Source organism: Papaver somniferum, chromosome 5 (assembly GCF_003573695.1).
Source record: "Papaver somniferum cultivar HN1 chromosome 5, ASM357369v1, whole genome shotgun sequence".
Classification (NCBI taxonomy): Eukaryota; Viridiplantae; Streptophyta; class Magnoliopsida; order Ranunculales; family Papaveraceae; genus Papaver; species Papaver somniferum.
The window spans coordinates 178,537,382-178,553,578 of record NC_039362.1 but is presented as its reverse complement, the minus strand read 5'-3'; the positions used below and the strand labels follow the sequence as shown (position 1 = coordinate 178,553,578).

At 37.2% G+C, this 16,197-nt stretch overlaps 3 protein-coding genes and 1 non-coding gene across 6 annotated transcripts; 1 reads left to right on the top strand and 3 right to left on the bottom strand.

The window, feature by feature from the left end:
• Window positions 1-2,795: 2,795 nt before the first annotated feature.
• Window positions 2,796-6,074, bottom strand: LOC113283799 (pentatricopeptide repeat-containing protein At1g63080, mitochondrial-like). Of its 3 annotated transcripts, none has more exons than XR_003327632.1 (3): window positions 4,079-6,074; window positions 3,551-3,632; window positions 2,796-3,410 (listed from the first exon to the last, which is right to left on the bottom strand). XR_003327632.1 is itself a non-coding variant. In XM_026533181.1 (2 exons), exon 1 carries the CDS (start codon window positions 5,976-5,978, stop codon window positions 4,113-4,115), a length of 1,866 nt encoding a protein of 621 aa, XP_026388966.1. In that variant the 5' UTR covers window positions 5,979-6,074; the 3' UTR covers window positions 2,796-3,632; window positions 4,079-4,112. The 3 variants fall into 3 exon arrangements, 1 of the variants encoding a protein (XP_026388966.1); XR_003327633.1 differs by having other exon boundaries at window positions 2,796-3,296; XM_026533181.1 differs by having other exon boundaries at window positions 2,796-3,632.
• Window positions 6,075-10,236: 4,162 nt separating this feature from the next.
• On the top strand, window positions 10,237-10,317 carry TRNAL-AAG. Its single transcript has one exon. It is a non-coding gene; the product is annotated as a tRNA-Leu (tRNA).
• A 747-nt stretch (window positions 10,318-11,064) lies between these two features.
• Window positions 11,065-12,696, bottom strand: LOC113283800 (pentatricopeptide repeat-containing protein At1g62910-like). The gene has a single exon (XM_026533182.1). The coding sequence runs from the start codon at window positions 12,516-12,518 to the stop codon at window positions 11,307-11,309; it is 1,212 nt and encodes a 403-aa protein (XP_026388967.1). The 5' UTR covers window positions 12,519-12,696; the 3' UTR covers window positions 11,065-11,306.
• Window positions 12,697-12,703: 7 nt separating this feature from the next.
• Window positions 12,704-15,821, bottom strand: LOC113283801 (amino acid transporter AVT6C-like). Its single transcript, XM_026533183.1, has 5 exons — window positions 15,049-15,821; window positions 14,795-14,917; window positions 14,462-14,704; window positions 13,870-14,335; window positions 12,704-13,776 (listed from the first exon to the last, which is right to left on the bottom strand). The coding sequence occupies exons 1-5, from the start codon at window positions 15,440-15,442 to the stop codon at window positions 13,659-13,661; spliced, it is 1,344 nt and encodes a 447-aa protein (XP_026388968.1). The 5' UTR covers window positions 15,443-15,821; the 3' UTR covers window positions 12,704-13,658.
• Window positions 15,822-16,197: the final 376 nt, after the last annotated feature.

Genomic DNA, 16,197 nt, shown 5'->3' with positions numbered 1-16,197 from the left:
TATATGTTGATGATGCTGTCATGTTCAACAATATCTATGGAGGTCTGCTTGTTTCAGCAATACCTGTTGGTACTATTTCTCACCTGCAATTGCAACTACTACTTCCTTTTGCATCAAGTTCTGCTGCTGCAATTCGCAATACACATATGGTTTCTTCCACGCCAACTAGTTCTGAAATATATCTTGCAACATCGCCTGCTCATCATGCTACCCCCAACTGAGTTTACTTTTCTTGTGTGTCCTACACTTTCACCTAGTTCTATTGCAGTTTGGTTAATCCTGCTGGTTAATGTGTTGGTTGTATGTGTGCAATCTCAGGTTGTCTTTCAGCCGACCTAAGATTGAGGGAGGGTAATAACATATGAGTGTTGGTTAATTCTTGGTTGTATGTGTGCCAGACATATGAGTCATGTGAAGAGTGTTGTGTATCGCACGTGAGAGAATTGAGAGAGTGTCAAGAGGAGATGAGTATATATGAGTCAGTTATGTACATCACTTTATTATCTTTCTTTTAATCAATTTGATTCAAACCGTTGCAATGTAGGCATCAGGAATTCTTGTGTTACTACTATCCAGCATGTAAAATAAGTTTCTAGACCCTCGTGGTCGTCACATCTTCTGGAACATATGATCAATGCACCAAGAAAATGCAACCCGCTAAAGCAAATGCAGCTAGTATAGACATATTCAAATAAGAACCAAAGTCTGGTCCTGCATATGGATGGATGCAGCTCCTAAAATATTTATTATACGACTATTATACAAAAAAATTAGTAAATTAATTCTTTTATAGTTGGTCCGCATGAAAGAAAAAAAAAATCACAAAAGAAAATGATTATGGATACGAACACTAACTTTCCGTACAGTAGCCTATTTTAGATTCAGGGATGTTGGCTCTACAAATGGGGCATCTTTTTTCTTTTGATTTTCCGTCCTTCAACCATTGATGGGTGCAACCGAGATGAAAAATGTGTTTGCACCTCCGGATCATAACTATATCATTACTTTCATCATCAACAACATCGTCAACATCGCCATCCTTTTGGTGTACATCATGGAAATTCTTCAAACAAATAACACAGTTATAATACGAAGATGGAGTATCGCTCGAAGAAGTTAATAATCCATCACACGAACCGTGAATTAATGCCGACGTACTAAGACCATTATCTGATTGCTCGAAAGCATATTCGACTACATGGTCTTTGTTTAAGGTTATTTTAATAATTTCGTTTTCAAAAGCTCTGGGATCATAGTTTCTCTGTACTGCACTTGCTTGACGAAGTGCTGCAGCTCGTTCTAGTATCTGAATTGTTTCCCGCTGACGTATGACTAGTCGCCTCTCGTATGTTTCTAGACCCTCATCGTGATCGTCACGTCTTCTGGAACATACGAACAATGCATGACCCCCGAAAACAAATGCAGTTATCATAGGCATTTTTTTTAATGAAAATATAGGCTAGCTGGTAGATTAGTTGGAAAACAAGGCAAAGGGAAAAACTAACAAGGGAATGTTATAAACACCTCTACTATTCATGGGTCTATCACAACTACTCTTATGAATCTTTACAAATACCCATAATGGCATAACTGGAATTATGAATAGAAAAATAATTCACATAATCCCATTTTTAACCTTTACTTCTTATACTTCAACTTCTTCTTTATTCTCACTCGAGAAAAACCAATGAAACTCTCTCCATCTCCGTCGCCACTACAGCCACCACCACCATCTTCATCGTCGCCGTCGTCGCAACACCACCTCCACTACATCACCATCTCTACTTCCGCCAAAATTCGAGAATCATCTTTACTCAAATATCTCCATAATCAGATCTCATAAAGTAAGGTTTTTAGATTCAGAGATTTAAAGTTCCAGACTTCGGTTTCAGGTAATTTTTGAATTCAAAGATTTGTGTGTTTGAACCATTGAAACTTAGTTATGATTAGTTATTCTTCCTCTTCTGATTTCAAACTGATTTAATGATTAATTTGATTTTTGGTTTTCAATTTGATATACCTCCGAAGTCATATGGGAGTGCTAATCTAGCAGCTAGATTAGCAGCCCACGTCAGCTGGGACCTCCGTCCAACGTTGTTTGGTTCAGCGCAACCAATTTCATCCATCAGATCAAATATTGTGATTCTTATGATCCGTGTGATTTTTGTGAAGGTGATTTTTGTGGCGCTGAACTGTTCAGCGCTTCAAGCTCGCTGCTACTCCACCTGTGAGCATATGCTAGGAGGGAGAACTAGTATTAACTTTCAGGCCACACTTTTTTCTTGAATTGAAACACTCAACAGCTAATCTAATCTAGCAACTCAATCTAGCACAGCTAAAATGTAACGTTGTCAGATTCAATTCCAGTGTCATAGCAACTCAATCTAGCACAGCTAAAATGTAACGTTGTCAGATTCAATTCCAGTGTCATTCTCACTGTTTGCATGTGAGTTGGGAGTCATCTTAGCGAGATAAGTTCATTTGCATAAAGTTATCATGCAAGGTGATGCAACGAATGTTACCAGATTTGGGAGATTTGGCTTATCAAATTGCTGGTTCTAGCGATCAAGGATTTGAGGAGTAATTTTGGAGACATTCACTTTCAATCTATTCCTAAAAATAAAAACCATAGTGCTCATTTGTTATGTCAATATGCACTTCACTATGGTCACAACTGTCTAGGGCACCCAAAGGTAACTCCCAGAGTCGGCCAGTCAGTCCCGACTACCCCGTTAAAGGCACACTAGGACACTGCTATGAGCACATATAGTATCATTAAAAAAGTATGACGAATAGATAGGTTTATATATTATGGTGTCAACCCATGTTACAGGAGTAATACTACAAGCATATATTTCTTCCAACTAAAGTTATGAACTGTACAATGAAAAGATCTCCTGCTTGCAATTTATTAATCTTTACAAATCACCTGGTCAAGGAGAAACTCTGGTCAGAAGAGTAGATGAAAATGTCAGAAGAAAGCCCAATTGTGTGATAAGAAATACAATTGAAAATAAGAATCACAAATCGTGAACCTTGACAACCCAAATCCTGAAGAAGAAAGCCGGATGGAACTCTCCAAGTCTTGAAAATGCAATTCCTGAACCTTTGCACAGTCACAGAAGTATGTTTGGTATGGGATCCAAGATCTGCTATCAAATGCAGATAACAATGCTATTGGCAATCTCTGTATGAGCTGCTTTAATGCTTTCAAAAGCAACCAAATAATGCTTCTACTGAACCAAGACCGAGATTGCTTGAGGTAGGAAATCCTCAGATATGTGTATTCGATATACCTGGATTGTTGAAGTGCGTAACATTAAAAGTGACCTGATATAGTAAACATGCCCGACATAGCTTAATTAAGCACACTCGATAGGTTGTCTGAAGAGGAGTTATGATATCAAAGCCTGTGACCGACGAAGCACAGCAAAAAGATGGAGTCTCAAGTAAGAAGCAGGGATAAATATGTAGGGAAATTATGTTACTAAGCTGTCAGGACAATAAGGAAAAGACGTATGTGGAGAACACGTATCAAGTAGATACGTACAATGAAGAAAGTTCTTGCTTGACAAAACTGCAGAAGGCAAGAATAGAGGCTCAATCATTCGCAGTGCATGGAAGAAATCCACCTGAAAAGTAAACCAAAACAAGCATAAGAACAAGTGTATAGATAGCCATGAAAGAAGTAGGGGGGGAAATTGAACTGCAGAAAGCAGTCATGATATGGTCAGTAGTAGTTCACTGATTCAAGCAATGCAGAAATATATAAGCTTGCAAAAACTATATCAAAGAATATGATTCAGTCTTAAGATATAGACTTGCTATTATGTTTAGCAACGTTTTTACATTGTTGCCAGTATTTTCCAGCCAGGTTGAGAAATTTCAGCTGATATTGTCACTTGTACATCTTCAATTAATGCAACATATTATAAGATTAGTGTCGCACATTAGAGACTCATGTCCACAATGAGCTATGACAAGTGTTCCTAAGCTGGATCTACATTTATGACAAGTCTAAATGCTTAAGAATATCTCTCTATACAACTGCAAAAAGGAAAATATAACAAAAACTTACCCTTCGTTACACGTACAAGTTGCATCAATCTTAACTAGCTTTCAGGAAACTCCAAGTTTTTGAGTTGTTCTGCAGATAAGCAACTGTTCAACAAAGATTTAGTGGCATCGTCCAATGAAAATTTCTTTCTGTGCATTTCTTTGAGAAACTCTAATGCTCTTGTAACATCATTTTCCAAAAGATAACCCTTAATAATAGTATCATACGTAGTTGCATTTGGCATGCAACCTTTATTTTTCATTTCAATGATCAGTTTTTCGGCTTCAATAAACATCCCTTCTTTCGACATACCATTGATCATAGTGGTATATGTTACAACATCCGCAACTAATCCTTTGCTAGGGATTTCAGAAAACAATTCTCTCGCCTTCTCAATATTTCCAGCTTTACACAAGGCATTCACAACTACATTATATGTAAATATATCCGGAGATACCCCATCAGATTGCATTTCAATTAACATGCTCTCTGCCGTTCTAATTTTCCCTGCCCTGCATAGCCCATCTATTAGTGTATTATAGGTAACCTGGTTGGGTTTCAATCCCTTGTTTTGCATTTTCTTGAACAGTTGATTAGCTTCATCCAACCTAGACCTCTTGCAATACCCATTAATCAACAAACTGAAGCTGTAAACATCTTGTTCAAGACCCTTATCTGTCATTGATTCAAACAATCTGTGTGCCTCCACTAGCTTACCTGTGGAACACAGACCAAGTATCATGGAACTATATGTATATCCATCAGGTTCTTTGCATAACTTTATCATCACATCAAATATCTTGGAAGCTTCTTCCATCCTTCCTTCTTTACACAGAGAATCTATTAATACATTGAAAGTAACTACACCCGGCGAAATCCCACTCCCCACCATTTCATCAAAAAATCTCATTGTTTCCTTCCATGACCCGCGCCTGCAGAGCCCATGTATTAGAGATTTATAAGTATATGAGTTCACAGAAACTCCTTCACTAGACATGCTTTCGAAGACTCTAACTGCTTCACATAGCATGTCAGAATTGCAAAGTCCATGAATTAGTGAACTGTAAGTATATGAATTTGCAGAAACTCCTCGACTAGGCATGCTATCAAAGAGTCTGACCGCTTCACTTAACCTGTCAGACTTGCAAAGCCCGTTAATCAGAGAACTATAAACAATGACATTTGGTACAATTTTCGAGTCATCTATCATTTCCGAAAACAGATTCATTGCCTCGTCAACTGATCCTCTTTTGCATAGTGTGTCTATGATCACACTATAAGAAACAATATTAGGTTCGCAATTCCATTTCCCCATATTCCTGTGCAACTCAATCGCATCATCTAATTCACCGACTCTACAAAGCCCAGTTATCATTGTACCACAAGTAACGGTATTCGGCTGAACTCCACATTCAATCATTTTATCAAACAGCTTACGAGCATCACAAACCTTCCCTTCCAATAACAACCCCTTAATCAAAATACTGAACACAATCACATCCGGATCATAACCCCTCTTTATAATCCCACCAAACAAACTAAACCCATAATCAATTTGATTCAATTCACAAAAACAATTATTCAAAATTTTCAAAGTAAAGAAACATGGTTGGATCCCAATCGCATTCATCTTCTTATACACTGTGATTACATCTGAATAAAACCCCTTATCAGAAAGTGCACTGAGTACATGGTTGAATGCCATAGTAGATGGTAATGGAGTCATTGTTGCCATATTGTTAAAGTAAGCTAAAGCATCATCTAAGTTCTTGATTTTCCCAGACTTGCAGTGATTAATTACTACATTTTCGAAATGAGATGTTTTTGCAGATGATAATAAGTGATGGAGATGATTATGAAAAGGGATAAGTGATGAAGGAAAAGGGCTTTTGAAAATTACCTTTCTCAGGAGGAGAATCATTTTCTTTAGGTCTAATCAAACAGTTTTGCCTTCTGAAGATGAAATCATGAAAATGGGTTTTTGATCGAACCTTTTTACCTCAATTATAATAGTCAGGCCTGGGCCACCTGGCCACGAATGAGCTGGAAAATAAAAATGTATTATATGTTAGTTTCCTGTACAAAGAATCGATACGAGTACTATGATACGTATATGGCGGTACAGATGCCAGAATTCGTCAATTATACTGTTTCCTTCCGTAAAAAGTGATTCTTGTATTTTTCTTTTTAAAATTTGAACTTTATTTTTTTTTTTCCATTTTTGCCTAAAATAGACCAAATTATGATTAAAATATATCACTTTTCTCGAAACGGAGATTGTATCTGTCAATTTTTTTATAAAGCACCAATACTGTGATATGAATATGACACTACATTAGAGACGCGAGAATTCCTCAATTATATTGTTTCTGTTTCAGGAAAAGTGAGCAAATGAGAATATATTGGTTCAAAGTATGCTGCTTCTAACTGAAGTTATGTACTTGAATCAATCATATATGCAGTTAGTGGTTTAAGTTTGCAGCTGTTTGGTTCGACATTGGTTCCTCTAGTAAATGTTATAAAGCGGGGGGTAAAGAGAGAGACGCCTTACGTATTTTCCAGAATTGGCCTCTCTACAAACAATGAATAGATTCCCTACTTGGAATTTACGCATCTTTATAAAATCACTGGAAAAAGAGAAACTCTGGTAAGAAGAGGTCGGGTCACCCATCTTTATCTATCTATACCTATTAGAAATTAGTTTTAAACTAATAAAAAAATCCCATTTTTTCTTACACAGTATGCCAAGTTAGGTTTACCTAAAAAGTACACCTCTCGAAATCCCTAAAAAACAACACAAAATTGGTTAAAAGGATCAAAATCAAGAATTCCTGGATGAAAAAGACTCGTATATTTTAATACTGTTTAAATAGACAAAAATTAAAAAGATATTGTTCAAATGGACAAAAAAATAAAAAAATCCAGGATGTAACAAGTTTCATCCTACTCATTTTCAAATATTTTTTCTTATTTTTAATTTATATCAGGATGCATCCAGTTTCATCCTTGCTATTTTTTAAGTTTAAGCCGCGATGAATCCAGTTTCATCCTTACTATATTTTTTTTTGTCCATTTCACCCATACTAATTTTTACTCTTCCATTTAAACCATGTTTTAAATTTTTTTGGACAAATAACCCATTTTCCGTAAAAATAACAAGAAACAAAAAACAGTTATCAATGTATGTTCAAAAACTAAAATGGGCCACATATTTCAAATATGTGGCCCGATTACATTGTAATTACACCGCTTTTTATCATGGATAAAACACCTAAAAAAAACACCTCGGAAGAACTGTGTAACATCATGAATTCTTCAAAAGAAAAAAAGTTTGCAACTATGAATTATGTTGTGTCAAAGAATATTTTTTGCTTTCCTTTGAGGAAAGAGAAAGTTGGAAGGTTGTTAGTTTGCTTTCAGTTTGGAAATTCGACGTCGTTATGTAGATTTGTGTGCACATTTTTATGAGCATGGAACTTTGTTAGTACATGTGCACTGATCATAAGAGTAGTAACTCCTCTTGTACCTGTATTTTAGTTTTAGTAGCCTTATAATAGCATTACTATCACTATTAGACCTTCTCCTTCAAGAGCTGGGATGGGATTCTACTTCAAGACACAAACAAAGCTAAAGACTTAATTTGAAGTGAAGGATCAAGCTGAAAATCGAAGGAGTAGACATATATCAGTAGGACAGTTCACTGCAACAACAAGATATGAAGGCATGACTAGCAACTTCAATCAATTGCATCGGACACCTCAACCACCATCTAAGTTACCCTGGGCACTGTCGTGTCCATCAAAAATACAGCTTTTCTTGTGGAAAGCATTGACCGAAGGCCTTCTGACCTTCGACTCCGATATCACCCACCGATGCAACTCCGATCAGAAAAAAAATTTTCTGCTCCAAGACTTTGTAACCGATGAATCTTGGGGTATCATATCCCTCCGTGTAATAGTCTTTTAGTGTTTTAATAAATAACATGCTTCAAAAAGAAAAAAAATAAGAGTAGTAATGAGGCTGAGAGAGGTATCCCGCAAAGTTGGGTGCTAACTTCCATCATAAGAGTAGTAATGAAGTGGTGGATGTGTTAGCACAGAGCCGATCCTGTGTCTAAAAGGACCCTGTGCGAAAAAAAATCGTAGGGCCTTTTATAAAGTCAAATATATTTTTTTTGGTAATTTTACAAGGAAGCATAGTTGTCAATAATTTGCAAAATTATAAAATGTTAAGTTTAGGGGAGTAGTAACTCTTTTTGTTAATGTCCACCTATAATACAAGAACAAGAATACCCTTAAGGAAACTCGAAACATATAGCATGGGCATAGCGAATATGATAAAGATCCAAGTCTAATATATTTCAGGGGCAGAAAAAATAACAAAAGCAACTTGATCACCTGGTGGATCGTTCACTTACCTTTCTCACCCAACGTCATGAGATCGTGTCCTTGCAAAAGCTAATTTTTTTCTTTTTAAATGTTAGAATGGACTGGGATTACAGGGCAAAGTAAGTGTACATGGTAGGGGAAAAAAGCTATTTTTTTCTTTTTAAATGTTAGATTGGACTGGGCTTACAGGGCAAAGTAAGTGTACATGGCAGGGGAAAAGGGCCCTCCACGGAGCTGGGCCCTTGCAAAAGCTAATTTTTTTTTAAAGAACGGTTTTTTTGGGGACTACTCAAAAATGGTGGGGGACTACTCTCCATTTTTTGGGTGGATATTAGAAGTAATAATGAGTCACCTCTTATCTAACTTTTCTTCTAATATCAAACTTGTCCTTGATAATTAAATTAGTGTAATGATTAGTGAGTTAATTAATGATGAGTGAGATTAAATTAATAATTTGATTTTTTTCAAAAAAAGAATTATAGAGAGAGAGAAGAAGAAGATGAAGATGAGAGTTTTGCAAGAAAAAAATTTAGATGTTTTTCTTTAAGAGGCACAACAAGAGTATGATGTTTTGGGTACTCACGGATACTTCAAATTTAGTTAATGGTGCTTGAATTGGCCAAAACATTCCTAAAGGTGAACAATTTACAAATTGATTTCGGTTTCGTTAACAAAGTTCGGTTACAACATTTTGAGAACAGGTAGCCGAACTCATTCTGCAAGTGTAGTTCGGTTAATGTTTCTAAAAACACAGGTAGCCGAACTCAGCTGTAATGGAGTTTTTTCTTTCAGAGAAAAGTTCGGTTAGGAGAAAAAAATTGCGACGTAACCGAACTCAATATATAGGTTTTCAGAGAAAATTTCGGTTAGGAGAAAAAAATTGCGACATAACCGGACTTAAAGTTCGGTTAGGAAAAAAAAATGCGACGTAACCGGACTTTTCTCTGAAAGAAAAAACCTCCATTAATGTTGAGTTCGGCTAGTTCGACAAAGTTTTTCAGATAATTCCTAACCGAACTTTTATCTGCAACTTCCATTTTCAACTCATTTTGATGATAACTTCTCATTTTTTTCAAAGAAAAACGAATGAAAAGTAGTGGGTTTGTTATAATTTTGATTTTGATTTTGTTTTGTTAACGATTTAAATTAAGCTATATATAGAGGTGGTGGTGGTGGTGATTTGAGGTGTCGGTGGTGGTGGTGGTCGGTGATGGTAGGTGGTGGTGAACAGCGGTGGTGATGGGTAGAGGTGGTTATATATATATAGGTCGTGGTGGTGTTGGGAGGAGGTGATTATACATAGGTGAAAGATAGGTTAGTCATTTCCATACTTTAAAACACCCCTTATAAGTATAGGGTAAACATTCATATCACACACTAGCCCCTAGCATTTTTGAGTAGTTCCCAAAAAATGGTTCTTTTTAAATGTTAGATTGGACTGAGCTTACAGGGCAAAGTAAGTGTACGTGGTAGGGGAAAAGGGCCCTCCAAAGAGCTGGGCCCTGTGCGGTCGCACGGCCTGCATACCCTCAGGCCCGGCTCTGTGTTAGCTAAGCAGGCAAAGAGCCAAGATTACCATAAACAGCATTGGAGACAAATGCCCAAGTTTTTAACTTTAAGTTTCCCATATTCCAGTTCCTAATAGTGTGATAAGGACAGCCAACAAGAAAATACTTAGCCTCGTGTAATTCTTGTTTGGCTTGTTTCAATATACTAGTATAACTTTATTACGGAAGTTGCATGATTTGCAGAGTGAATTATTACCTTAAATCTGGTTGTTGTGGCAACAACGTTGATATGGCCGAGTTGGTCTAAGGCGCCAGCTTAAGGCGCTGGTCCGAAAGGGCGTGGGTTCAAATCCCACTGTCAACAGTTGATTTTTTTTTCATTTCTTCAGAAAAAGAAGAGATTAGCCCCCTCACACTGTTATTTTTTTTGGTAATCTTCAATGGAGAGAATCTATGTAAAGCAAGTCAGAAACGAAAGCATTTTCTTCAAACAAAAAAAAATTATCCCCACGATTTACATTCCATATGTATTTCTCCGAAAGATAAACTAGCATTTTTACTTTGATTTTGCACTGACAGAGAAATGTGGGAGACCACTGTAATGGTGCCAACCCTGGTTACAGTATGCGATAAAAGTATGTATTGCATCTACCTGAACTGTACAATTTCATCTAAGTTCCAAGTAAACTTGCAATATTGGAATAAATAGCGATCGTACTAGCTATTACCGCAATAGCAATCATTAGTACAGCTAAAATCTTATCTCTTTTTGTTGTGACTCCATGAATGTATCTACAGAAGACGCACAGCAATTGGATGAACTGCGCAGAAGTGAAAAACAGTGCACAAAAAAATGATCCAGTTTCAAGAAAGAAGCAGGGATAAAATATGCATGGAAATTATTTTATTAAGCTGTCAGGGTACAAGAAGGTAAAAACGTATGTGGAGAACATGTATCAAGTAGATACATACAAATGAAGGAAGTCCTTGCTTGACGAAACTACAGAAGGCACGGATAGAGGCTCAATCATTCACAGTGCATGGAAGAAATCAATCTGAAACGTAAACCAAAGCAAGCAAAGAACAAGTGTATAGGTAGCAACGAAATAAGTAAGCGGGGAAATTGAACTGCAGACTGCAGTGATTCATTGATTCAAGGATCGCAGTGAAAAGCTTGAGAAAATAGGCGTAAAAAATTTGATTCGGTCTTAAGATATAGACTTTCTATTATGTTTTGCAACTTTATTACAGTGTTGCCAGTATTTTGCAAATAAACCAATAAAAACTAAGTAAATAAACCAGTTCATGATTACCTTACCCTTCGTTACCCGTACAAGAGACAGTCAATCTTATCTAGGTTTTAGGAAATTCCAAGTTTTGGAGTTGTTCTGCAGACAAGCAACTGACCAATAGCGATTTAGTGGCATCTTTCAGTGTTAGTTTCCTTCCGCGCATTTCTTTAAGAAACTCCAGTGCTCTTGCACAATCATTTTCCAAAAGATAACTCCTAATAATGGTATCATACGTAGTGGCATCTGGTAGGCAACCTTTATTTTTCATTTCAATGATCAACTTTTCCGCCTCAATAAACATCCCTTCTTTGAACATACCATCGATCATAGTGGTATATGTTTCCACGTTCACAACTAATCCTTTGTTAGAGATTTCAGAAAACAATTGTCTTGCCATCTCAATGTTCCCAGCTTTGCAAAACCCATTCACAAGTGTATTATATGTAACTATATCCGGAGATACCCCATCAGATTGCATCTCAATTAACATGCTCTGTGCCATTTCAACTTTTCCGGTCTTGCATAGTCCATCTATAAGTGTATTATAAGTAACTTGGTCCGGTTTCAATCCCTTCTTTTGCATTTCCTTAGAGAGTTGAATGGCTTCGTCCAACCTAGACCTCTTGCAATACCCATTAATCAGCACACTGAAGCTGTAAACATCTTGTTCCAAGCCCTTATCCGCCATTGAGTCAAACAATCTCTGTGCCTCCTCAAGTTTACCAACTAAACACAGACCGTTCATCATAGAATTATAGGTCATTACATCAGGTTCTTTTCCTGACCTAATCATCCCATCAAATATCTTGGAAGATTCTTCCATCCTCCCTTGTTTACTCAGAGAATCTATTAATATGTTAAAAGTAGCTACATTTGGCGAAATCCCAATCCCCATCATTTCATCAAAATATCTTATTGTTTCCTTCCATAACCCATGCCTGGAAAGTCCATTGATTAGAATAGTGTAAGTATATGAATCCGCAGAAACTCCTACGCTAGACATGATATTGAAGACTCTAACTGCTTCGCTTAACCTATCAGAATTGCAGAGCCCATGAATCAGAGAATTGTAAGTATATGAATCTGCAGAAACTCCTCGACTAGGCATGCTATGGAAGAGTCTGAGCGCTTCACTTAACCTGTCATTTTTGCAAAGCCCGCTAATCAGAGAATTATAAACAATGACATTTGGTATAACACTGGAATCATCTATCATTTCCGAAAACAGCTGCAGAGCCTCGTCAACCAATCCTCTTTTTCCTAAAGCATCCATAAGAAACAATAGTAGCTTCGCAATTCAATTTAGCCATGTTCCTCAGCAATTGAAGAGCATTCTCCAATTCACCAACTCTAGAAAGCGCAGTTATTATGGTATTACATGTGATTGTATTCAGTTGAACTCCCCTTTCAATCATTTTATCAAACAGCTTAACAGCAGACTGAATCTTTCCCTGCAAACACAACCCCCTGATCAAATTAGTAAATGTGATTATATCAGGATCATAACCCCTCTTCAGAAGATCACCAAACAAACTGAACCCATAACCAGTTTCCTTCAATTGACAATAACAATTAATCAAAATGTTCAATGTCAAGAAACAAGGTTGGATTCCAATATCATTCATCTTCTTACACATTGTGATTACATCTGAATAACATCCAATTTTGGATAATGAATTCAGTAAATGAGAGAGTGTAACAATTGATGGCAAGTGATTCATTGCAACCAATTTATCAAAGTAATCCAAAGCATCGTCTAGTTTCTTGATTTTACCAGACTTGCATTCATTAATCACTTCACTTTCAAAATGGGATAGGTTAGAACTTACAAGGAACAAATGAGGTGGGAATGGAGAATGGTGATTACAGATTATTTTTCTTAGAGGAATCATCATTCAGTTTAGGAGGAGGAAGAAGAAGAAGATTGGTTTCAGCTCTGATTTCCAATATCAATGTGCAACTCCAAACATTTAGACTAAAAAGTAAGTGTTTATAAATACGTCTGGAATAAAATGCCCCTGAATCATGGGACCAAGCAACTAACTCCACATATTTTTGAGTGGGTCTGACTCGAAAAACAAAGTCAGATCCGGACAAGTCAGGTGATTTCAACCAGATATACACGAGTCAGATCCAAAAAAAGCATGATAGCTTCATGGAATATGAAGACAGGAGACGAAGAGTTCACTTTATCATTCATAAAACACCATCTTGGAAGAACTGTGTAACATCATGAATCCACAATGCTAATGCTAAGAATTTGTTTTCACCGGATTCTCATTGCAAATGCATTTCTTTGATAGATACACTAGCATATTACTTTGATTTTGCACTGACAGAGAAGTGAGGGAGGCCATTGTAATGGTGCCAGTATGATAAAAGTATATGTTGCATCTACCTGTACTGTACAATTTCATCCAAGTAAGCTTGCAATATTGGAGTAAATAGCGATCGTACTAGCTATTACCGCAATGGCAATCATTAGTACAGCTAAAATCTTATCTCTTCTTGTTGCTACTCCTTGAACGTCTCTGCAGAAGACACAGTGAAAACCTGTCAGGAAATATAAAACATTGGTGCATTTTGTCAGGTGGAAAAGGGATGCGGAGAAAATTGTACGGTACCTGAGGACAATGGCGCCAGGGAATATGAAAGCTACACAGAGTGAAGTTGTTGATCCAAGGAACTGGAAGAAAAACCATATATTTGGGATGGCTATTGCTGCTATGTAGACGAATATGAGAAGTATGCAAGTGAGCGGAACGAACCGGATGTTATGCGAAGACAAAAAAGGCCACTCTGGAAAGAGGAATTCGTCTACGTTTACCCTCAGTGAGAAATTAGGTAGTGGAAAAACCAACATTAGATGGAGCGCATAGCTTAAGCGAACTGTATCGTTAAGAAGAGTCCCAACACTAGAACCGAAATTGTGATCGAAATTTGAAAGTATATCAGACATGGTGGAATCCCCAAACAGTAGGTACCCAAAGAACCCAACTGCTGCGTAAACTGCTGCACACAAGACGAGGGATATACGCACAGCCGTGACCATTTCAGAAGTTTTCCTCAGTTCTGCTGCAATCGGATGAACTGCAGAGAAGTGCAAATTAAACGGTGCACAAGAGCAAAACACAGAATGAATTCAACCAACAACACACATTAAGTAACATCGAGCATCCGAACACAAACAGGAGTATCTCAGCTTGTTTTGCTTACCATTAAAATGGAAGGTGAATGCTGACACAATGATGGGAACCGCCGTAAACAACTCAAAAAATGATGCCTTGTTCTCTAGTACTGGCAACAATCTAGGAGTCTTGGTTTTACCATGCCAAAGTGCAGAGATGGCTAAAACCGTGCTGATTGCAACAAACACCACAGCTAGAAGTACCCATACCGCAGAAGTAAACCTCAATGATTCTGCAGCAAGTAACACCAGAAACAACACCCATGGATTGATTAATCCATAGACATCATGAGGCCCGGTATCGAGATTGAAACCGGAATTTGTATCAGTTTTGTTATACATAAATACTAACCTACACGTTGCAACAAAAATGACAGTGAATAGAATTGCAAATGATCTTGTGTTCCACCATTGCAACCCAAACCATTCTTGCAACATCCCTGAATGCATTGATTCATTATTTCCACTTCCACACAAAACATCTCCTGCATAATTTTAAAAAAAAAAAATTGATTGATTTTAGAATCAGTCAAAAAATCAAATTAAACCTGAAATCATCAAATGAAACCCAAAATTGAAATGACTGATTTGGTAAATTTGGAATTCGATTGATTACCGATAATGATGAGATAAATGATAAGACACCCAAGATTAGTAATCATAATACAAATCTGCAACAAGATAGATCCAGCTCGTCCGAACGATTCACCCATTACACCGGCATAAGTAGTTTTTTTCAGATTCTCAGATGATTTTGTAAACCTGATAAGAAACTCAGCCGAGACCTCAGATAAGATCGCAATGACTAGGATGAGAATAATCGCCGGAATCACTCCCAATACCTTAAGTGTCGCCGGAATTGACACAATCCCGGCACCGATGGTGCTTGTTGACACGTTGAATACCGCACCGGAAACAGATGCACCACCACCGGAATCTTCATCTTGGTTGTTGGGATTGAGCTCCGGGAGTAATGGTGTGAAAATTCCGGCGTCTTTTGTGATGGTCATGGTGGATGGATGGATTCTGATACTTTCTACCAACAACAAGGGCGTTATTATAGGGGGATGTGCGGTTGCCAACAAGGACCCATTATTATGATGATGATGAGATATTGGGTAGGCGTGTGATTTACCAGAACGGCCATATCAAAACAGATAAGTAGGTTGGCACCCCTAAATAGAAATATTCAAGATTTTTCAGGCAATAAAAACCGTATCCTTCTATTGAGATTGGAGTGACGTCTGAGCGGCCATGTAATTTTCTGTTCCACACTTTGAAATGGTTATGAATGATTTTGAAGGAGAGGTCATAGTCAAGATTCTGTGTTTGTTAGGAGAACTAATTTAATATAGTTGAATTGTCATCGCGTCGGTGACAGGATGAGTTTTGTGTAGATGCAGGAAGGTACGTCGTAGGGTGCATCTGTAAATATTTTTGGAAAGGTAATTTGTCCAGCCAAATGCAGTTAACCAATACTCATCCCTCTCGTAGATGACCTCTTTCTCTCTCCTCGATATCTGGTCTTTGTTGGACCAGATTTGAGTAAGATTTTTTTTTCTTTTTAAGTTTTTAACTAGATTCATACCACGGATATTTTATTTTTTATCTTTTAACTCGGACATACTTTTTGAGTTTGAGAAGGATTTTCAACTTTTTCAAGAGGGAAATCATGGTAGCATCATCCATAATTAGGATGTAATCTTCATCCTAATTTGTATTTTTTTTTCTCTTTTGCCTCTCTACATTTCTTCTTTTCTCTATT